This window comes from Tinamus guttatus, unplaced genomic scaffold (assembly GCF_059628265.1).
Source record: "Tinamus guttatus ecotype Peru unplaced genomic scaffold, ASM5962826v1 Tinamus_guttatus_pri_ptg000961l, whole genome shotgun sequence".
Taxonomy (NCBI): Eukaryota; Metazoa; Chordata; class Aves; order Tinamiformes; family Tinamidae; genus Tinamus; species Tinamus guttatus.
The window spans coordinates 56,346-80,494 of record NW_028289495.1 but is presented as its reverse complement, the minus strand read 5'-3'; the positions used below and the strand labels follow the sequence as shown (position 1 = coordinate 80,494).

Here is a 24,149-nt window from a genome sequence, read left to right as displayed (position 1 = left end):
CTGCCCTGGGAGAGAGGCAGGAGCATCCGTGATGCCTTTGCTGGGAAGAAACGGGGAGAAAAATCTCCATTTAGGACATGCGAGTGCCTGCCGGAGTCCATCGGCAGAGGGCAGTGACAGGCGCACACGTACAGCCGAACACACACACACACACACTGTGCCGACTGTTGGCGGCTGAGCCCGTGAGTTACCCCCATTTCTGCTGCAGTCACAGCCAAGGACCCCCCCATTCCCTGTCCAAATCCAGCACATTTTTTTCCAGCGAAAGGCGCATTGCAAAGCGTGTCGCAGGCCCAGCATCGGGCCCAGGGTTTGGGCTGTTTTCTCTTTCTTTTCGCAGAGCCCACGTGATATTTTTCAACATGCTTCAAAGCTGAGGTTTGTTTATTTTTTTTTCAAAGCCAAGGGCTCCAGTCCCAGCCTCCGCAAGGAAGTGCGCAGGAAACCAGGAGTGCGAGCACCAGGGAACAGGCACCGCAGCATCCGCGCGTCCTCCCTCCGAGCAGATCCAGAAAAACCGAGTCCAATCACTCCCTTCTTAAACCAGGGGGTGAAAACTAAGCGGGATGCATGTGGTTTTCACTCTCTTCTAGCCTGACAGTTAGAAATAACAGCTTCTGCTCCCGTTGAATTGATGGAAAGAGGAAAGCGGACTCTTAGTTGTTGTTTACTGGCTGCTGCCGCAAGGAATCTTCCCCAGCTGTTTGTCCCAAACAAGCACATATCAGGGCACAAGGACTATCGAGACAGAAAATGCAGGAAATAGGATCATCTGGGGACAAAATAACACAAGCAAACGGGCCGGAATTGGTGTCTGGAGATCTGTGCACTTTTTGGGAGCAGGGCTGGATGAGAGAGGGTCGCTCCCCAGGACGACCTTCACTTACCTCATGAGCAAGTCGTAACACAAGCTCCTCCAAAGCTGATTTATTTTCCTCAGGATGGTTTCTTGCTTGGCCCACTGGCTAGCCACTGGAATTCTTGGTGGCTTGTGACAGAATTCCATATCCTGCTCTTCTGGCTTTCCTAGGGATTCCGGCAGAGGCACTTTAAGCACAGAGGCGTCTCCCAGTTCCTATACACTTTACATTAAAATCTGTCTTGCTGTCTGGCATCGAAGACAGACAACTTCTGCTCTAGCTGCAAATCACAGACTCGCTCCTTAGCAGCAAAACTCACAAACTTGCACGGAGGCACAAGCTTAGACCAACTTCCCAAGTGGAAAAATAAAAAAGGATGAAGCTATCAACTTGCTAGACCAGGAAACCATCAGATACTTGGGTCTGAGCACAGTGTGGTGCTTTGAGGATGGGTTAATGCTGGGATAAAGTCACCAGTGCCAGCAGAAAGGCCACCAAGAGGACTCGGCTTCCTCATGCCCGAGGCCTGGCTTGTGCTTTGGTTCAGCATAGACCTTTCCTAAGGGGCTTCCTCTGTTTTCCACGGATCCCTTCTCGGCCAGACAACACCGGGCACAGCAGGAAAGGGAAGCGCCTGATGGAGCTGAAAGGATGCACAGAGAATCTGCAGGGTTTCAAGGAGCCTCTCGGAGCAGGAGGCTGCAGCGATGAAGCCCTAACAGAGTGTCCTTACAGAAGCAGAGCTGGCTTTACAATACGTGACATTATGCAGTCCCTCCAAGCGCCCTTGAGTGGCTTTCTCTTGCGTTTCAGCGTGACTTCAATAAACACAATTGATAGACTGCGCTATTCTGAAGGGAAATAATAATAATAAAGGATGAAACACCGGTATTCGGAATTTCTGCGTGGCAGCCATCCATCTTAGCAAGGTGTATAATGAGATTTCCAACAACCATCGCCCAAAGGAATAAACCTTTTTCTCTTACACTGTAGAAACACCAGCGTGCACAAACTCACATGCAGCCCAAACGCAGGCATCATGTGCACCCCATAGCGTTCACAGACTATGAACTCAAGATAAAATTGGGCTTATGAAAACACAAATATTATTCCTCTTGCTTATCTGCGCCGCAGGGATATTGCACTCCCTTGCATTTTGCACAAAATTAAGACAAGGCTCCTCCTCCAAGATGATTAAAATCTATAAAAAATAAAGAGGCATCCTTCTTCTGCCTGGGGTCACAAATAAAACCCTGCTCCACTTAAAAGATCCCAGCCCATCTCGTTTATCTGATATGAAGCCTGGCTGCTGGGCCACAACAGCCATACAACTAAGGTGCAGGGAAAAAAGGCAGGAAAAGAGCTTGTGCATTTGCCTCCTGGTTGTTGGACACCATCCATGCGACCTGCAGGCAAATCCAGCCATGGAAGGCACTTCAAAATGTGCAGCCCACACTAAACACAAACCCCTGGGAGCCTGAACGCAAATTTAGAATCAAGCTGTGGGAATAAGGGGGGAAAACGCTGTTTTAAAAGGTGTCTCTGGTGTGTCCATGCTGCATTTGGAGACTAACTGAAGTCAAAAGCTAACCCAGCTGGGACAGCGGAGCACTGCTGGGTTTGGTATGAAGGTGGCACAGGCCAAACGCTCCATTTGGATGCTGGCTCCATACGCTATTTTAATGTAACTGGCAGAAAAATGAGGTGCTGCGGCTCTGCCCTGCTCTTCTACCCCTTCAGGTTCCAAGCTGGACCTAGAAAGCCACTGGAGGAGCAGGCTATGAAGAAAAAGGCCCCAAGTACCACAACATGTTGGGATAAATGAAGAATATAGATATGTTTCCTAGCATTAGGGAACAATGTGAACACATCAGAGGAACAGAGAAAGGTCAGAGATGACCTAGGGAAGGGCAAAGGAGGGAGCGAGCCCTGACAGGCAGCTGTGGAGACTGCAAATTGCAAACATTTAGGCTAAAGTAGCAGTAAACTACAAAAACTAAGGCTATGGGGTTTATCTCGGGCAGCACCACAGACCTCCCAGCGCCACTGCTGCCCATGAGACGCGCTCAGGGCAGAGCCGCCGGCTCCAGAGCTGCTCTCCGGAAGCAGCCCGGAGCCGCAGGGCCGCGCTCGGGGGTCAGGGCCGCTGTCCGGGCACCGCCGCCCCCTCACGGCCCCGGGGCGGCCGCAGCGACCCAGGCCCCTCCGCCCCCAGCCGCGCCACACACAAAAGGCAGCGCCTCCCGCCCCTCCCCTATTTAAAGATCCCGCCGGCCAATCAGCTCTGGGGGGAGGAGCCACGAGGCGCTCAAAGCGCGGCCGGCGCACGCGCGGCCCACCAATGGCGAGGCGCGCGCCGGCGGCTGGGCCAATGGGCGCGGCGGTGGGCGGGGCCTGCCGCGGGGTCAGGCCGCTGCGTGTCTCCTTCCTCTCCCCCCGCGGCGCGGCGGTGCCGGCTGGGGCGCGTCACCGCGGGATCCCTCCGCGGCCGCGCGCGCTCCGGCCCTCGCTCACACACGCGCGCGCGCGCCCGGCGCCGTCCGCCTCCGCCGGCCTCGCGGGCAGGGATTACTTGGCGCGGTTGTGGCGGCGCCCGGCGCGGGCCATGGCGGCGGCGGCGGCCGGCGGGCGGCTGCGGCGCGGGGCCGCCCCGTGAGCGGCGAGGACGCGGCAGCGCCCGGGCCTGCGCGGGCCCTCCGCGCCGCCCTCCGCCTCGGCGCCCCGGCGGGCTGCTCCGCGCGCCGCCTTCGGCGCGCGCCCCCTGAGCGCGCTGCGGCCCGCGGGCCGCCGCGGCGCCATGGTGGAGAAGCGGTGCCCGCGGCTGCAGCGCGACGGCGTCTACCGCTGGTTCTCGGAGCTGCCCTCGCCGCAGCGCGTCGAGTTCCTGTGCGGCCTCCTGGACCTGTGCATCCCGCTGGAGCTGCGCTTCCTGGGCGCCTGCCTCGAGGACCTGGCGCGCAAGGACTACCACTCGCTGCGCGACTCGGAGATCAAGGCCAACAACCCCGCCGACCTGGGCAGCCTCACGAACCTCACGGACGAGGTGGTGCGCAGCAAGCTGCTCGTGTCGCTGGCGCTGCTGGGCTCGGCGCACCGCGAGGCCGCCGGCGTGCTCTTCCGCACGCTCACGCACATCGACTCCGTCATCAACAACTACGGGCTGCAGCTCAACGAGGGCCGCACGGGCGATGAGTTCCTGCTGCTCTTCACCATGGCCTCCAACCACCCGGCCTTCAGCTTCCACCAGAAGCAGGTGCTGAGGCAGGAGCTCACGCAGATCCAGAGCATCATGGCCAGCAGCGGCAAGAACCCCGGCACCTCCGCCCTCAGCGCCGTGGCCACCTACCCCGGGTGCCACAAGGTGGGTAGCCCTTGGGCCGGCGTCTCCAGCCCTTCCTCTTGCCTTGAGCAGCGGCCTTCTGCTCACGGGTGGCAGCCCAAGAGGTTGTCCATGACCAGTCGCTTGGTGGGGTGAGAAGAGGGGATGGGCAGAGATTTTGGTGGCCTCGTGCCATTTAATGAGTGTTTGCAAGGTGATCAACAGGCAGCACTGTAATCCTGGATGGATCTGTTCCCGGTGATGCTGTTCCCAAGGGAGCTCTCCTGCCTTGCTGTGTGCTGGGCAGGTTAGGGATTTAGCAGGGCGAGCAAGCCCGGAACATCTCCCGAAATGGGAGCCAGCAGCTATTCCCAAACCCATCCTTGGAAGAGGCTGCAAGAGGGGATTGGCTTTGTAGGAAGTAGCTGTCCAGTGGCAAAGACATCTTGGTGAGGCTTTAGACAAATATTGTGAGTTTCTGGTCCTAAACTTAAAGAAACTCCCCGTTGTCCTGCACGGCTCCGGTATTGACCTTGGTGCCCGTGGTTCGCCATCATTAACTTGCAGGTCGTTCATTTGATTGCAAGCAATTAAGCTGGGCAGCAGCGTTTGAAGATGTGCAGTTAGTAGTGAGATGTGTTGCTATTACTGTTAACGTCCTCTTAGCCGACTACAAACTATGGAGTTAAACCACTGCCCTGACTGAAATAACCTGCTTTAAACTTCAAAATAAGTTTTGGCTAAGAGGGCTTATTACTTAATTGGTTCCCTGGCTCATATAGCAAATTTACCATGGAGGGACATCACCCACCCTTTCCTGGGAAAGGTGGTGTGCACCTAAAAGCTCAAACCAGCCCTATATCCCTTACAGATCTTAACTGCTTGTAACTTTCCTTATTCCAAAGATGTATGGACCCTAACTTTGAAAGGAAAGAGTGCAGATCTGCCAGAGTTTTCCAAAAAGAGTAGAAAAAAAGATAAAATTACACCGGGGTGGTTACATTTTAGAGCATTCTATCATAGGCTCACAAATAGTGCACATGTTTTATGTAGCTGAGAAGGCCTGGCATGGTTTAAGTCATTCTAAGATGGATGGAGGATTCATCTTTCCAGTTTTCCTGCCAGCAGTAAATTGAACAGTGCAGTCACTTGGTCGTTGTTGTTGTTCTGAACACATGAAAGGACTATCCTTAAGAAAAAATAGGCTTTTTTTAAGAAATGGACTTTGAAGAACACTGGTAGCTCAATACACTAGTTGAGAGGGAGGAAAAAAGTGTTATTTTACTTTCACCATCTCTTGAATTTGCATTTTGTTTGTGAACGGATGCAAAGTTTCTTTTTGAAGGTTGTTAAGCTTTTTAGATAATAGCTGGTTAATTTTGCTACTTTGAGAATAAAAAGTTGGCTTAAAACAAGGATTGGCGGAAGCACGTGGAAAAAAACAATGTCTTGCTCCATTGAGGCTCGTTTAGATAAATTCCAATACTGTGGATTTCGATCTCGTGATGTTACCAAGCTATGTTGTGACAATACTTGTGTTGTAACATCACCTAGAAAAACCAATGCAGATGTCCAGAGAACGTGAGCTGCATTGGGCTGCTGCCTGCCAACGTGCTGTGCTCTTAGCTGCCTTCGGAATTGGAGGAGTTTTCCTTTCCCAAAGCCAGCACTTTCTCATCCCTCTTGCAGCTTTTACTACAGCTTGAGGTTAACACTGTGCTGTGTGGGTGCTGCACCTAAATTTCCAATTTTACCTTCTGAAAATGAGCTGTCACCATTGGAGCTCCTGGGAAAACGAGGAGCTAGAAGGCTCTGCATGTGTAAGGTTGTGCAAACAGGGAGCTTTTTGTGAGCAAAAGTAGTTACCATTCGGTGTTCCCCTTGTGCTGAGTGTGGCAACAGGGGCTAACAGTTGTGAGTACCTGTTTTTTGTGTAACTTGGGGACTGTTAAAATTCCTAAGTGTTCAAATTCGAAGTGTTTGTTCAGAAATGCAAAAACGTTGTCAGGTGCTTGGTTGCCTCTGCAGAGACAAATGTTTCTGTGCTCCTTCTGCCCAGCTGGTCCTGTTAGTGTGGCCCAACTTTCCTACTAGCTAAATTCCTTTTTCCAAAGGACTGAGTTCCCAAACTTAGTCTGTCTGATTCCTGAGGCTGCTTTGGGAGAGGGAAGGGGTTAAGGCTTTGTTGGCAAATACAAACCCCTTTTTCCATGGCCTTTTACTGCCCAGGGCATTTGCAGAGTGCAAAAAGGCTCCCAGGAGCTGCCCATAACTTTTCACTTTAATTTTTGCATTTCAAGATTATTCTTGGACTATGTGAATTGGAACTATCCAGGAAAGGATGGCTGTGGCTGGTTTCAAGTAGGTCAGTAATTATTAGATTCATGGTTGCTGCGTGGTAGAACAAAATTAAGTTTCCTTGCATTAAGTAGGGAAAACTACCCTCCCCAAAAGAGCCTATTGATTCAGTCTCCACAAAGATGATAATTTCTGCCTTTAATTCTGTATTTTCTTCCGCTTTTGAATTGCGTTAGTGCTTACATGACAGTGTTGTGGACTCTTCAAACTTTTTTGCTTACAGACATAAGATTGAATACATTTTATATGTTTTTTTTTTAACTTGAAAGTGTGCAGATCATCTTCAAATTAAGCCCAGATACATATCTAATGAATGATGCCCTTTAAAATTTTTGTTTTTCCTGGGATTAACCATAAAATCTTCTTTTTTAGCTGATAATGATCCAACTGACATTTTTCAGCCATTTTCACCTTTTAAGATGACTTTATTCGTCTTTCTGATACTGCCTTTGCCAGAAGGAGTCAGAATGGCCCCCCATTCAGCCTTCTGTCATGCACATCTTGCGGCAATAGGCATCCTTATGGATGAAAGTGCCAGGCTTTTATTCCCTTTTTTTGACAGGATCTTTTGCTGACTTCACTGATGTTTAGTGCAATGAGTTGGTTGTGGCCTCAGCTGTAGAAGCAGGGTCATAAATAGCAGTCTGACTACAGTTTGCAGTGGAAAGGAAATGACACTGTACTTATGTGGCTGTTTTGAGTTGATGCTTTGTGAATGGGAACAAGGCTTGTCCAGTCAGCTTCCAAATTCTGCATCAATGTCTATTTCAAGCTTATGGCATAAGATGCTATTTTTCACCCGTGCTAATTCCATAGGCTCATGTAAAACTTAGAAATAACTGCTAAAGACTGTATATTGGGAACTGTGTAGAACTGATGTTATGAGGTGTCCATTTCAAGTATCTCTACTGCTGTTTTGTTTCAGCACTGCTTGGTTCAGGTGATTGAAATTACATTTGCACAGATTTTTTTAGCTATGGAATGACAAAAACCTTACTTGGTAGGTTGAAACCAAGTCCTTAAAGTGCTCACAGAGCAAGTGAAACTATTAAATGCTGCACATCAAGTGCCTGTATGGCTTTTTATGCTAGTTTTGCAGGGGTAGAATAGACCTTGCATTTTTTTAGCCTCCCAACCAAAACAGGATGTTGTTTAACCGCTTTAGTAGTTTACCGTGTTAATAGCAATTGCTCTGTAGAATTAATTTGTTGGTATGAGTAGATTCACCCAGGAACAAGAGAAGTTGTTGCTATCTGAGGAGCGATTTTATTTTTAAAAACGCATGAAACTCAACCTCAGAAGCTAGGAGCAGGTCTTTCAGCTTCCAGTTGGTGGCATGTGCCAATTCTTGCTTGTCCTTTTGGTATTTTAGGTACTTGAGGCCACAGGGGTTACACAGAGGTATTGGCTAAGTTCCAATTAGAAGCTGGAGGCTTCTTATTCTGACTATAATTTTATTGATATTTTTAGTTTGCATTTTCACAAGTATGAGTTTCATGTGTAAGGGAATCTTCCAAAGAAGATGCTGGTCTTTTGTATTAAAACCTAGCAGGCATTCCAGTGTGTAGCTTGAAAGGGTTTCAACAGCATCCTCATTGGGAAGCGCTTAGTTGGCCAAGAGCTTGTTTTTAAAAATGGTTTGAAATGCTTAAACCAAGGTCCTTCACCCAAAAAAAGATACAAGCACTGCCTTTTTCTAGCAGAATAGCTCTGTTTTTTTCTGTGGGCTTCTGAGGTTGGCAGTACTTGTAACACTGCTCTTAAATGAGGACTAGTAAAGAAGCAAATGCAGTCATTGTATGGATTTGCTGCAGTGTATCTCTTAGTCTTTGCTCTTAAGAGCCCTTTTCCCCCTGAAACAAAGGAAATAGAGGAATGTTATTCCCAATAATACAGCTAAGCTTTTTTCGGTGAAGATAGTTTTATTGTGGAAATGCTGGATCGGATTAGACTGTCAGTGAGATCTGTTGCCTCCTTTGAAATGCACGAGTTTGACTTCACTCTCTGGTCAAAGAATTGGAGGAAACAAGTTGAACTGAAACAGTTTTCTCTATTTGATTAGACAAGAGTACTAAATCTAGCAAGGAGATGTTGCTGTGATCCAGATCTGTATTTCTGAAAATGAGTATTGTACTGAGCAAACCCCTAAATTCCTTTCTTTTGCCTTACGCTAAAATATATTCTTTTTTTTTTTTTGCTGTGAAAAAACATTTGAAGGGATAAACAACTGTGCTGATCAGTATAGGATGGCGGTATTTTTATAGCAAGCTGAAGGCATCCAGAAATAATAGGATCAATTACTTAGGAGTGAGATCTTAATTTTAATTAAAGATCTGCCAACTCGTGGTGATAAATAGCAACGGTGAACATTTCTGGTGTATATTATGAATTATTTTCCTGGGTCTTGTTTTTCCACTCTAAGTAGCTATATTGCACTCTAGCTATTAGCGGATATTGAGGGTGAAAGGAGGGAAGAGGGAGAATTCAGTGAGTTTGTGACTTGTCAAAATACTTCTCTCAACCTCGTTAATTTGTGAATTGTGGCTGAAGAGGCCAGAATGGCAATGAAACCCTGGGGGAAGGTATATGGTTTTCTCACTGCTTGGGTTCTGCTTCAGCAGATTTTAGAGTTGCCTTTTGTGGTTATCCTTTCACACCCCAAGCGTGCATATGGCCCTGTGCTGTGGCAACTTCCCACCTATATCCTGGCCACGTAAGTACAAGAGCTCTGAATTCAACCCAATTGTAGCGTTTCTAAAGGTAGATGTGGTTAAGGATAAAATACCTCTATAGCAGAAAACTGGGTTGCACTTTAAATTCTTTGGGCAAGTTGAAGATGCATTTTATTCCTCTCTGGTTTAGGAGCTCAGTTTTTAGTTATATATTGGTGAAGAATCGGGGCTGTTAGTTAACTGGTTGCACTTGCAGCCTCTCCAACACTAAGCGATCAGAAGCCATGGAAGATCACATAGGTGAATCAGGCTGCCAGTGGGTAGCTTATAGTATTAATATTTACTGTTGTGGTTGCCGTTTACAAAGAGTTTTTTCCTTAGATTCAAACTTTAACTCATAGTGTGTCTTTTCAGAACAAAATCCCCCATTCCCACACGGTTAGATCTTGGAGACTGCCTAGTAGCAGCAACAAACACTGCCCTAGCTAGTGTTGAAGGACTCAATTTTAATTTTTTACAATGCATTTTTGCTTGTTTTGCATACAGGGTGAGTACACATCTGTGAACTACAGTTGTAATGTGCCTTAAAATGCTCCTTTCTACTATTTGTCTTTGTTGTCATTCAAGCACACGGTATAATGAAATTAAACTCTAGTTACTCTATTGTGGATGTGTCAATATTTTGTTAATATTAGAAATATAATTCTTATTTAGAGGAAGGATTTTTAGGGGGATTGCCTTAATCTGTAAAATGCAATTTAGACTTTTCTGGTCCCTCTGATCTACCAAATTTATACCATAGCCTTGTAGCAGGTGTGTGATTATCCTGTGGTATTTAAGTACCACCTGCCTCATTTCAGTCCAGTAATAGTGTCCAGTGCAGGACAAAAGCATCCAGCCAATCTATTATCTCATTTCACTGTAAATTGCCTCTTCACCCTTTTGTATTCAAAGATGGATCCCATCTTTGGGATGGGGATTTTTTCCCCAACTTCCTGCCAGAACAGTGGCTGTTTTGTAGCTGTTGAGGAATTTGAGCACCCCTAACTTGATCACACCTGGTACTTGTCACTTTTTGATAGAAGTTGACTGTTGGAATTGAAGGTTTCTAGGACAAACAATGTCAAGCGGCCAGCACCGTTTAGGTCCTGCTGCAACAAAAGGACTAAACATGTAAAATGTGTAAATTCAAGCATTGAGTGCTATAGTTGGCTTCCTTAAGGACATGAAAAGTTGAGTGTGTTTATCAGCATTCCTTAAACACCCTTTTTGAAGACCAGTAAGGCCCATATCTGCAAAAGGAGCAGTCCTGCTGACTGCAATCTTCCTAGGAGAGCAGTCAGGTACTTGCATGTCAGAGCTGGTGCCTGGGGCTGTGGTTTCACAAGCAGCTGGGTGGATCTAATGACTTGCTGCTGAGAGAAGGATCTTGCTCCCCCAGGCTCTGCAATCTCTGTAGCTTTGGGGTGTCAGCTCCTTGCACCACTTGCTCTCCTTTCTCGCTCAGACTTCGCCTACTGAGCAGTCTTGGACATCAGTGACTACTAATGCAGTTTGTTTTTAAAAATTTGGGAGCTTGAGCCACCTACCTGTGTTGGGAAATAGTATCTTATCCATCTAAAACTGCAGGAGTGTGGCCTCGCCTTTAGGCTTATGCTGCAGCATGTTTGCAAGAAGTGTTGCACTGTGTTCAAAACCTTGATGTTAATCTCAAAATAAGCTACTATAATACTTAATAATATGGAACTAACAAGATTGGATGGAAGTGATTTTTTTCTTTCCAGATGTTATTACTTTAGTTCCTGAGCGCTGCTCTGTTAATTTACCTGTATTAGCCTTAAATGGGGGCCAGTATATGACTATGCAAAGCCTTTCTGGAAACATTTCCAAGGCAAGTGTTAGCAGAAGTTCTCTCTGTAGGGCTTTTCTGTTGCATTGGCCACTTTGGAAATCTGAACACCATTTTTTTTCATGAATCAGTTGGAAAATGTATTCCTGTCTTTGGCTCCTTGCTGCTGCCATAGTACTTCATTTAAATGACTTTCTTTGCTTTTATGCTTTCCTCACTACGTTCCTGTATAATGCATGACCTAATTCTATACCCAGTATTTTATCTCAACTGAAATATTTTGAGATCAAGCTCTTCCCCCAGTTCCTATATCTCTTGTTTTCTTAAATTATAAGTCATGTTACATATTAGCAGGCTGTGTTGATTTGTTAATATTGGCTCAATTTCAAACGAAGTCAGCAAATACTTTGCTATTAAACCACCCATTTTCTGTGTTCTGGTTAGTTCTTAAAAAGAACACATAATTGCTGTTTTAGTAAAATTCTTACGTTTGACTCTTATGAATCCTGTTATTCTCACGACAGGCTCGGATGCAGCAGATGAACAGTTAGACGTTGTCCCTGGGGAAGCGTAGTCAACAGTTCCTGAATCTGGCTCCGTAGATTTACCACTTCCCATATTCACTTCAGCCCTCCCTGCATTGGTAACAACTTTAGACTAGTCCTTGCAGTTTTCAGCATAAGAATGGCTGCTACTTTACCTCAAAATTGAGGAGACAAGCTAGTTTTTTGCCTGCAAAATCAGAAATTTCAGTGAGGCAGATGCTTTGCTGTGGGGGAATTGGTCACAGCACTAAAGTTAGGTAAAAGTGGTGTCAATCTCCTCTGTCCCAAGTTATTCTGAGTGTTGAATCTCCTAGGGTCATGGAATAAGCCTACAGGCCACTCTGATAAGAAAACTTATGAGTAATGAAGCTAGGGCTGGGTGCAGGGTTCCTGCTCCCTCTGCCCCTACAAAATGCAGTGCTGAAGGTAGGAATAGGAGCAGTGGAGAATCTTTCTGTTGCTTTGTCTCTGTACAGTTTTACTTGGTTAGTCTTCGTGGGCTAGTTATGCTGATAGTCTCAAAAATAATTTCATAGGAAATCTAAAGTCTCCTGTTCAAATGCTGTAACCACTTAAACCTTGAATTGTTTGCAGATTTTATCTGCATTTGTAAAATGTGAGGCCTGGGGTTTGTTACGGAGCACAGCCTGAATATTTCATCGTGCATCGTGTCCACCTTCACCTGAAGCTCTTGCCCCTTGAGAGAACAGGCCTTTAAAACAGCTCTTGAACAGCAGATTCTTAATCTTTAATGGCCTCCTGGCTTTCTTTAGAGATGTTATAGACCCTAAAAGGTCCAATGCAATTTGGTTGCTGCTTCTGAAGATCTCCCTGGAATGCTTGTTTAGAGGCTGGTGATTGAGCTCCTCTGGACAGCAGGTCTTAATGGTGCCTCCAAGTACCTTAGGGATGTTTAGGGCAGAGCCCGTGTTCTTGGAAAGCCTCTAATTTGTTCTGCCTTTTTAAAGTACAGTTTGCCCTGGGTCTCAGCTGAGGGTGATGCTGTTCAGATAAGGTGAGCCCCATTCCTTTGCAGTTAATTGAAATGGAATTATGCACAGCTTGTTCAGTCAAATCCTTCCTGAGCATCTCAAGCTTTTGTCCCTGTTTCTCCCAGCCTCCCCAGGACAGTAATTCCTGCAGTTCCTAGTTTGTGATATTGTTCCTGGGTGCCTCACTTAGCCTCAGATTTAAAAAAAGTGGCTGTTGCTTATTTGGGAATAACTTTATGATGAAAAATGTTTTGCAAATAAATTTCCTTCTTTTCTTAAACAAATCCAAGCCTTTGCACTCTTGGTATGTTTAAGTCAGTGGAAAAAGTTATTTAAAATCTGGAACAAAAATTCCAGGCAGACAGATTGGTTCTAACACCGTTGAGCTCGCTAAAGACAGTCTCCGTTTGGAACTCATCAGCGTGTTGTGATATTTCAAAGCCAAACTGAAACTGCTCTGCTTTGATGTGAGGCAAAATCAGATAGAGTATGAGCTCAGTCCTTCAAGACATATGGGCTAAATTAATCTTTACCAAATACATAAAAATGAAATCTTTATGGAAACAATTGGAGGCTATGTATAAACACAATGCAAATTTGAAGTTGCACGCAATGTTTACTGGAAGGGCAGCGGACTGGGAGGAGGAAAGGGAATATAAAGATAAGCAGTTTCTGTTACAATAGGGAAATTCTGAAACCATGTGGCTCTGGTCTTGCTCAGTTTCAAGCATTACTGCAAGTGTTTTGCAGACTGTTCCAGATATTCAGAACCGGGCTGTTTAGGATGACATAGTCTTGCCTTGATCTAATTTTCTTTGGCACTTAGTTTTGAGGCCTTCTCTTGCCAGCAGGATGGTGGGACATTGCAGAGTCCTGTGGAGCTTCCCCTTAGCAGCAATGCACAGGAGCAGGAGCTTACTGAGCTCCAGGAAAGCCAAGGTGCAGTAAGGAAGCTCTTTGGTGAAGCCTGACTTAGGCAGGAAGATTTAATCCCTGCCTCCACCTCCGCCCTCACCTGCAAGCTTAAAGTTTAATTGCTGGGCTTGTATACAAAAGCTTGATAATAAATTGTTCTTATTGTTGGAAAACTACTCTGCTAGGGAAGAGCTGTACAAATAAACTTCTTTATTCCAGAAATAAGCCAGCAGTGCTGAAGAGGACAGCAGGTATTTGTAATCCTGCCACTCGTGCCACTGCCTTAAGCTACGTGTATATGAACATGTAAGTCAGTTGTAAAACGAAGCTTACAATAGGTAATTGTATAGAATTAGGAAGTTGCTATTTTTAACCGGCATTGTGTTGGTTGATATCAATGTGTAAGGCAATGGGAGGGTGAGCACAGTATTGTTCTAAGTGTAAATGGTCCTTCCAACCTCCAGGTCTCAAGTAATGGCTCTGAATGAGCCCGCAGGAAACTCTAGTCTCCCATATTAGTTACCATGAGTAAAGGAGAGCTGCTTTTTTGTGTCCAGCTGATATTTTCCTTGGAGACTTGTGAAAGGCCAAAATACTTGTTAAATTACAGTTCCAGTGCTGCATACTGAGATTTCAGTTAATTCCAAATGCGGTGATTGAAATTCAAGCAATGCATTAGTTAGTGGGAGCACTTTTGTTGCTCGTAACTACCTCTTTAAAAGGCATTTTCCTCTTTCAGATACTTCAACCCTTGTGTTTGTGCTGCTAATGTGACTGTTCATCCACTTCTGCTCCTCATTACCTAGAAAACAAGCGAGTAATTGCCTTGCTTATGAGGCAGGTGTTGAATGTTATACTACAAGTAATAGATGTTTTTGTGTTGCTACATAATTGTGAATGGCCTTGTGGACAGCAGCTAAAGCAGGCAATGTCCTATTCTGCCTTTTCTTGTGATTTATGTTCGTTTCTGTAGCTTTAAGTAATGGTGAAAGTATTTTGTTATGTTAAGTGCAGTTTAGAAGGTACATATTAGGCCATGAAATCTGTTTTGATGGTGCAGCTTACTGTTTGGGCAGTTTTCAGTGTGTAATTTTTTGTTGAAATCTGATCTTGATAGCAGGCTTGCAAATGGCAAAAACAACAAGATAGCTTTTTCTCTATATTAGAATTCATTCCATGCAATCTATGTGGAAATACTTTTCCATGCCTTCAGTCTGCATCTGTATAAGTAGATGGCATAACATAATGTTATTTTCCCAGAGATTTTTTTCCTCTAGTTTTACTGTTGAAAAGTTAACTGCCTTGCAACAGGTCTACGATTGACTCCTGGGTGACTATTATTTAAAAAATAATTATACTTTAAGTGGCTTTATAGATTATCTTCAATAATCTAGTCAGCCCCTATGCACAAATCTAGAACAGTTTCCCTGAACTGTTACTTCTGCGGTTTCAATAGCAACTTGGTTTTAAAAGAAGCATGTATGTCTCCAAACTGCTTTGAGTGGTGCCCTCTGCTCCGGAGGAGGGTGCAGCAATCTAGCATTATTTTGGTGTATTATAGTGTTTTTTTGTGTTCTTCTTTCCAGGTCCCTCCGAGGTCCGAGACCCCCATCAACAGCGTCAGTAACAGTTTGGAAAATGTGCTACATACGTCAACACATTCCATTGAGGAGTCATTGCCCAAGAGGCCTTCGGGGAAGCACTCCAAAGGTGTGTCCCTTCCTTATGCTTCCACTGGGGGAAAGAGCTAGCGCCTCTTTATGGCAATTAATGGTACTTTTAATCATGCTTGGAGGCTGGAATTTCAGCGCTTTACTGTTCAGTTGGACTGAGCAAAGATACTCCCGGAAGAGTTTTTGCAGGAAGTACTTGTTAATATATCAATGAAAAATGTTCAGCAGGAGACAAGGATGAGTATTTTTCTGTTGGAAAATAAGCAGGAAAAGTGAGTTTAAGTACTAACTTAGCTTGGGTCAAATATCTTCTCAAAGAATTACTATTTTTTTCTTTGGGACATTCAACTTCTCATCCTTGTAGTGGCAGTCTGTATCTTGTACAGAGCATACTGCATGACGAGTGCTGCTTTACTGGGAGAGAAGGCAGTTAAAGCAGCTGGGTTTCCACTCCCTTCCACCTTTCTCTTGGTTTCCAAGAATGGCAGCCGAGAAAATGAGAGAAGAAAAGGGGTTGAGGATGGGAGGACAGCTTGCACCTTAGCACACATGCACAAGCTTTCTAACCCCCCCCAAAACTGACTGTCAATCCAAAGCAAGTCTTTACTACTTTTTCAATGATATTACACCCTGCACTGGCTAAAAAATGGGTTTAATGACTGAATTCGGAAGTATACATTCTGAAAAAATATGACTTTTCTTTTTTCTTCAAAAAAATTAACATTATGTGAGGGAATTTTTGAACTGTGAGCAGCTGTTTGTATAGAACAGCTTTTGTGACCTATTTGTGGGCCTAATAAAAACAGTGCTGGATGGCCAAAGTGTCACAGGTAAAGTATACCATCACATCAGTAGCACTAGTTTTTTACCCTCAAGTACCATTTTTAAAATGCTGTGAACTGTATAAATTAGAAGGGAAAATTCTGTGGAATTGGTCTTTGGAGTTCTGTTTCTCTGCTGCTGGTTTGCAGCATAACCTTGTGTAACTGTTTCAGTTTATTTGTAAACAAATATAATTTAATCCTAACACCACTTAAATTACGATCAGGAATTTCAAAGCACAACTTCTCTCCTGAAAGCAGAGGAACTGATACACCCAGGAAATGCTTAAAGAACCCATGGAAATGTTCATAGCTTGCCTCCCCTGGACCTCCTTTTCTGTGACATAATGCAACTATAATCCAAATAGCTGTAAGTAGCAATAGTTTTTACAGCAGAATAGTGCTGTAAGTAGCTATTTCTCCAGCTGTAAAAGCTATCAGGATAGGAGAAAATGCAGCACTAAGCAGAAGCACAGCTAGGTTTGTGGCTTTCATCTGATAAAAATAGGACAGGGTTCAACACTGTTTTCATTCGTACTCAGTGATTGCCGTTCCAGTACCTGAATATATGCCAGGATTAGTCATGGTACACTGTAAAAATTAATTATGTTTTTCTCTGATCTTGTTTTTCCCTTATAGAATACCTGCTTAGTTTTCAAAAAATGTAGCTTTTTAATTTGTAGATTGACTTAGTGATAGCTGGTAAAAGGAGCTGTGGAAAAACACAGCAGTTTTTACTAACTAATATCCTGCTTTCTGGTTCACCAGCAGTAAAAATTACTTTTGAATTCTCCTTGCTCTGTGCTGATCTGGATGGTGGGGAGTTTTCTCTTAAGGCTGGAGAGTGCAGCTGAAGATCATTTGCCAGCCTGGGGCCACGATTGCACTTCTGTAGACCTCAAATTCTCTGAGCAAACAGGCATAGCTCTTAATTCAGCAGATTCTGCTAAGAATAGAGCAATCTAACTTATCTTACAGTACATGGAATTCAAAGTCACGTGGGTTGCTTGACTGGGGTAATTTGTTGATGGTATTTTTTGAGTTCTGTTTCGTATCTCAGATGGGCAGAATTTCTCTTCTGTGCTCAGAAATGAGTGAGCTGCTCAAGCTCATCCTCATCTTGACAGGACGAGTAGAGCTGCACTGTCTCAGTTAAAGGTTGTAGCTGAAATATAAAAATGAGACATATTAAAGGCACAATATTCATCATGTTCAGTTGGATTACTGGCCGAGTTCGTATTAATCCACTGAGTGGTTTTAATCCTGATTTATAGAAATTTGTGACATAACAGACTTGTATATGTGCTGAGTCAATAGGCTTATAGTAAACTTGGACACGAAAGCTGTTGGTGTCTGTCTTCTCACTAATCCACCCTCTGAATCTAGCTTTTAGCATAAAATACTTCATGCTTCTAGATGGAGAAATAAAAAGGAACAGTGGAGTGTGCTGCTGAATATTTAACTGTGGTGGAAGTCTTTGTATGCACTCGTGTTTGCATAGTTAAAGTGATTAGCTGGAAACATTCATCCATGCTTCATCTGGAGACTTGTTAAATGTGTATCTGAATAATTAGGCTGTGCTAGCTGCATAGAATGGTACTACCTATTTACCTTGTGAAACAAGCTAAAAGGAGCAAGAGTTGGAAGAGCACAACAAGCCCTTCCTTCCATCCCTAAGGCCCAGCCAACAGCAGGAACGTTGCTAGATGTTGGTGCACTGGATTCACACTCAAGTTATTGGGAACAGTGATCTGCTGGGATGCAGTGGTTGCATTTCCCATCTTGTGATTACTGATGATCATAGGTTATTTAGCAAAATTAACCAATTTCTGCATGCCAAGCGATCAGTGTTAGCTAAAGCTGTTCTTTTTCTGCATGAATCAGTGGTCAGGCAAGGTAAGATGGACATTTCTGTATAACCTGTTTCATTCTGAATTATACTTTAAAGTAAAATTTTGTTTCACAGCTCAGAGGAAGATCCTGTATCTGAAGACATAAGACACAGATACCAGCACATGCTTATATTGACATGCAAGGATGTAGCTCTTTGAAATTTGGGCATAATCTGCAGTAGTACAATTTGTGCTTTTCATCCTGAAGTGAAATTTGTTTGATCAGTAACTGAGGATCATTTAAATATATTTTCACTGCTCTGGACATTATTTTAACTGAAGATAACTTTCAGAATTACTTCCCCTTCTCTCAGGGGCTGGTTGTCATGTTACCCTTGCAAGCTGCAAGGATTTATTTACAGATTTTTAGGGTTTTGGCAGATCTCACTGCTCAGGAACTGAGGCAAATAAGGACGGTTTCTCGTGTTACATATAATTCCAATTCCCACAGTAGTGTGTTGCTACATCTCTGTTGCACAGTTTTTACTGTTTCTAGAATGCTGCTAGGTTTTAACTATGCTTTTAACCTTAAGATTGACACGTGCTCTGAGGTTACCCTTGTGTTCTGTGCACAAGGGAGCTGTGCTGCAGTGCCTGGAAATGCTAACTGTGTCAGGCAGCCCTTGCTCCGTTTGCAAACTCAAGATAAAGGTTTGATATTCTGCAGTCCCTGGGGAGCTACCTGCAGAGCCTCTCCCCAGAGCGAGCGACACAGGTGATGAAAGGAGTTTGCAGCTTAAAAATGGCTAAATTACATTAGCTGGCAACTTTTATTCTGCAGGCAATCCTGAGCTGGTAGCTAGGGGAAATTCAGTCAATATGTGCCAAAATGCAGAATGAGGCATCTGACTTGGGTGAAGCTCCATTCACAAAACTAATCTGCAGCAAGCCTGTAGGTGTAGAGGTATTCTGACCTTGTGTGGCAATTCCCAGAAGAGCAGAGCTACGTTAATCAGATCTTAATGAAAAATTCAGCTTGCTTTGTAAAAAGAAAGTTTGAAAGGATGCAGGAATTTCTCAAACACTAGAGATGTTATTAATTACTCTTATTGTAACGTTCCAAAGAGAATGATTCAGCCATTAGGTGGATCACACTGCAGGCAAGTAACACTATTACTCTGTGCATATGACATTTTTGAGCAATGCATTAAACATGGTCAGTGACCGCAGCATACTTTCCAAAAGCACAGTGGAATAAGTACACTGTACCAGATGTTCAAGCACAGAACAAAAGAATCTTTATAATAAAAACACTTTAAGTTGCAGAATATCACAGAATGCTGCAGTCCAAGGACCTCTTTTTTATATTACAGAGTAAAATCATAATTTGTCACAGCCCTGTCCTAAATTTGCTGCACTGGAAGCTCTGCGTAGTATTTGAGATGCCCATTACTGGCATGAGGCTTTGCAGGTGTTTCCAATGCTGCTTTCCTCTATGAACAGTCTTGAAGATGGTTTTCTCCATGGGCCAAGTATAATTTTCTGGAAGTGAAAGGACTTCTTGCTTCCTGTGCATTTAAATTATCCTTCCTTTGCTGTTACCACACAAACCCTCAATCTTCTCCAAGCCAGTCTGCTTTCAAATGAAGCAACTGGTGAAATCTGATCTGTTGGAGTGAAGCTGAATCACAATCCTTGCAACACATGTGTCTAATGATAACCACAAGCTGCTTTCTGCAGGCAGAGAGGAGTAAAACTTTGGATGCAGTGTGCTTTACTCTACACTTTCTACTCCATTTAGTACTTGTGAGCACAGTAAAACTTTTGCTTAATTCAGACTCACACTATTTGTTCACACTGGAGTTGAGGTTTTGCAGAATCTCTGTGTCCCAGGCTGGAATAAGGAGACTTGCAGGATGAAAGGAACCACAGGTGGTTGGAGCGATGGAGAAAAAACAAATTTTAGCAAAAATACATGAGTAATATATTTAATATTGGATTAATATGAGGATGGAAAGTATATCCTCGCTTCCATTAATGCTGTAGACCTCAGAATATAAATTCCAGATAGATTAAGCAGATTGTTATATGTAAGGAGCTTTGGAATCTTAAATTATTATGTTAAAACAGACAGCAATGTGTGTGACAGGAGCTATCCAGGAATCTCCATTCCTGCTATTTTGCTATCTTATTTCCTTTGGACAAAATGTATTTATATGGTCTTCTACTTGCTGTTTTTCTCCTTCCTTGGGTCATCGTTTTTTTCTCCAAAAAGTTAGATTGCGGGAGCTCTCTTAGTTAATGACAATCAATGCTGTTTTTGCAATTAAGCCTGTTGAATGGGGAGGGGATGGGACCTTGACATCCTTTGGTTTCGGGTCCTGACACTGTAGTGCCTTGTGATCTACATCAGTTGTATACCTGGATTATTGTATTAAGTACATAACATTATCTCAACAATATTGGTCAACTACTGTTGGCCTAAATATTTCTTAAGCCCTGTCGTATAATCGTTTAGAAAAATAGCACCCTTTAAAGCTGTAGTTAATGTTTCCGCTGTTTATGTTTTTGTGCATTTTATCTCTAAAGTAAACTTCAGCAATACAGATAAGGCTTAGACTGCACAGAAGTCATTGAATTCCAGACGGTCCTGCTGTCTCCAGCGTAGTAGTTTTTATGAGTTTGAAGTATGTAGAATTATTCCTAGCAGTCAAATCTGAGGATCAGGGTATTAATGTTTTGATGTTGCATAGTTCCCCCTTTCCTTGGATATTATTGTATATTGGGAAGCTTCTGCATGAATCATGGTGGCTTGGTTGCCCATGGCTGATGTTGGAGTTCAGCTAAGGTTGGAGGTTTAACTTTGGGATAAAGGAAATCATGTGATTTTATTTTTTAAATCAAAAGAATATTGCCTTTTTAATCTCAGGTTTTGCTTTTTGTGCAGAAGTATCTGCTCTCATGCAGGCAAGAATATATATGTCCGTTTTATGCCATCAAAGCCAGAAGCCAAGTAAAGTAGTTCCCTTCCTGGCTATTTCAGGACTGGAATTAGAGTTAAAACTCCTAGTGCTGCACGTGGACTCTGGCAAATTTACATTGTTAGGTGGTGCTGCGGGTTAATAAGTTAACTTTTGTACTCTTGAGTCACTATGTATTTGTCATCCTTGGTACCTCTCTTTCCACATAACCAGCTTTGTCACAAGAAATCTGGGATTGCAACAGCAGGATGTAAGGGGAGAGGAGCAAGAGCAACCTGAGGAGCTGCTGTAAAGAGCATGGACACACCAGCACACTTAGAAAAACCATCTATTCTTCATTGCTTTAGTATTTAATGCTATTTGCAGTTTTCTATGGCTCTTCAGGGTATTACTTACGAATGTAGGCATGCACATCCCTGCAGGAGCTCTCTTGTGTTGCAAATTGTTGGCCAGTTTTGGTCTGTGAAAGCCTGGAAGTGGCTGCTCTGGAGCGTTGATTAGTTCCGCGGATTAAATCCGGGATGCTTCCAGGCACAGCTAGGGAAGCAGTCGCATGACCACCTGCTAGTAATGGACACTGCATAAGAGACTTCAGCTCCTAATTAAATTTGCAGCACTCGGGCAAAAGCAGCTTTGATCCAGCTTTAAGGTAATGGCTTAGTGAAGGGATCTGGAATAACTCAAGAGCCAGAAAAGAACTGGTTTTGAAAACTTTGCCCATCTGTAAGGCTTAGAACTAGCACTCAGCCTATAACCACAGGGGTATCTTTGTAAAGGTTGGGGATGGAGGAGGTTTTTTAAACGCTAAAGCTTCCTGCAAGGTGGAAAACACATCGTGCAGCCTCGGGGAAGGCAAACGGTGCTGCTGGGTCGTGTCCCCTGGCACTGGTGGCAGCAATGAAGCCAAATCAGCAAATGCTGGGTGAGGACTGAGCGTAGATGTGTGAAATGTTGGGAAGGGCTTGACTGAGCGCTGCGTTTCCGTAGGGCTCGGCGCCTTCAAACATCTGGACACGGCTGTTGGAGCCTACCCGTCCTGCTAGCAGGTTAAAAACAAGAATAGATTCTGAAATAGGGAGTTGGAAATAAATGCCTTATCCTGTCTAGGTTTACGTTTTCCTGAACCAAATTGAACAAAGAATCCTCACTTTAAAGGAGAAAAATGGAAGTGATTCACCTGTCACCTTGAAAACTATGTTCTCTGTGGCCGTTTTTCACTTACTGTCACCAGTGCTTTGCTGCCTGAATAGCAGCTCACCTGCAGCATACAGAGAGCTCAAGAAGTTTTAGCAGGTTGGTTTGTAGGTGAAGATGCTCTTCTTTTGTCGGTTCATTGTAAAATCTCCCCATTTTCCAAATGTGCAGTTAAGTTTGGATCCGTTTATTCCCAAAGATGCCTTATGGAGGATTACAGGCTTTGAAAAAATACCACCATTTTATCAACAGGTAGCTGGAGTTTTTATGGATATTTCCTTACATGAACCAGCAAATTCTTCACATCTGCCAAATTATGGGTCTAGATGTGAAAACTCATGAGAGCTTTGGTAAGGTTGCTTATTTTTGGATGTTATCATTGAGGTTTTTCTCTGCAGATGGGGGAGGCGTCTGCTTTTCACATAATCCGAGGCTCCTGCAGACAAAAGGGCAGATATGTTAACGTTATGAGATAACGTTACAGAAGTTGGTGCTATTGAGCATTGGAAATGGTAAATTCTGCTTCAAGGAGGGGAGTGAGTCGCAGAAGGAAATACATTATCTTTAGTACAGAGCATTGACATGACATATTGGTCTGGTTTGAAAACGAGGAGGTGGGTGGGAAGGAAAGATGAGAACATTTCACAAAAAAAAAGCCTTTTACTTTGCCAGCAATTTTCTTTGCCCCCCCTGCTATTACTGCAAATATTTCTCTGCTCTGCTTTCCCTTCTTTCTAATCCTAAATTGACCTTATTTTATAAATGACAACACTTTATTTCCGTGGAAGTGATCGTGATTTCTCACGTTCAGTGTTTGACATAAGGCACAGATGGACTGCAAAGAAGCAGCAGCTAATGCAATAATACTTACGCCAGCACGGGACCCTTTGCGAGCGGTAGCTCATAAATTTAACGGAGGGACATGTGCAGCTAGAGGGGAGGAAATTGGTTGTGTTTTTTAAACAGACTTCCCTTGTACTCTGCCTGCCAGCTGATGCCAGCCTTGGGATTCACAGGGCAGAAAACAGTGGGTGTTTTTCAGACTGCAGATTCCAAGGCAGCGTTGATGCCTCGGGACCTCTGAGGATCGCTCTGCAAGAACCAGCAACTCATATGTTCCAGATACGGTTTTGCTAGCGGTTTTCTGTAGAGTCTTGTTTATATATCCGTGAAATTAGGCTAATTCGTGTTGCACATCAGGGCTGACTTCGTGTTTGTGTAGCTGGCTGGCAAAAAAACACAGGGATTTGGGTCCAGATGCTTGGGATTTCCTCAACAGGTGGTCAGAAAGGTTCTCTCAGTGCAGACAGAAGCAAGTTGCTCACCTTTGCTTTGCTGAAGTATTGAAAGATTCATTTATTAGCAGTTAAATATGCCCACACCTGCTCATATCTCATTATGCTGATGCTAATAGTTGATTACTGATAGAATCAAAATGACGTAAGAATAAAGTGAAAATAAAGCGGCAAAATTCTGTGTGCCAATTCAGTTGTACTGAGTTAATTACAGAAACTGTATTATTTAAAATACAGAGTACTCTGATATTTAAATAAAACTGGATCTTTGTTCCATGCAGGCTTAGGGTAATCTTGGAAATCTATTGGTGAAATGCCAGTGGATAACCAGGCACTTTGAGAACTAGATTGAGGTTTGATAGCTATATGTGTAATGAAAGCCTCTGGAGTTGTTATGGGTTGATGCTGAACAATAATTTGAGAATAAAATCTCCTTTTGGAGTTGCAGCTGTAGCAAATTGGAAGAACTTTCAGGGGTCGTGTTATCCCGAGTTGGTATCTAGCAGGACATCTTGCACTGAGGCGTTTGCCAATAGCACTGCCAGGTGCCTTCCTGGAAGGCAGGAATTGTGGCTCTGTTCCATATCCTTTAGCTGTTTTACACTGGAAAATCCCAGGTGGAAATTATACAAAACGATTATTTTTTTTCAGGTGCAAAAAGTAGTTCTAAGCTCAGAAGTCAGATTCCTCTGCCTTGTTCCTTGCCTCGCCGCCGGGAGCGGATGCATTTCGGCCGTGCGTGGTGCACATGCTATTTTTACCAGTAACTCGAAGGGGTAGCCCTGCTAAAATTACCTCATTGATGCACACAGCTGAGAGGAAACGGCAGAAAGCACCTTAGAA

General features: G+C 43.9%; 1 protein-coding gene across 1 annotated transcript in view; it reads left to right on the top strand.

The window, feature by feature from the left end:
* Positions 1–3,657: 3,657 nt before the first annotated feature.
* The window catches only part of LOC104567452 (zinc finger CCHC domain-containing protein 14), a 44,086-nt gene continuing 23,594 nt past the window's right edge, over positions 3,658–24,149 (top strand). The window contains exons 1-2 of the mRNA XM_088538269.1: positions 3,658–4,221; positions 15,097–15,220. Coding sequence (XP_088394395.1) covers positions 3,658–4,221; positions 15,097–15,220 — 688 coding nt within the window. The remainder of the gene's footprint in view (positions 4,222–15,096; positions 15,221–24,149) is intronic.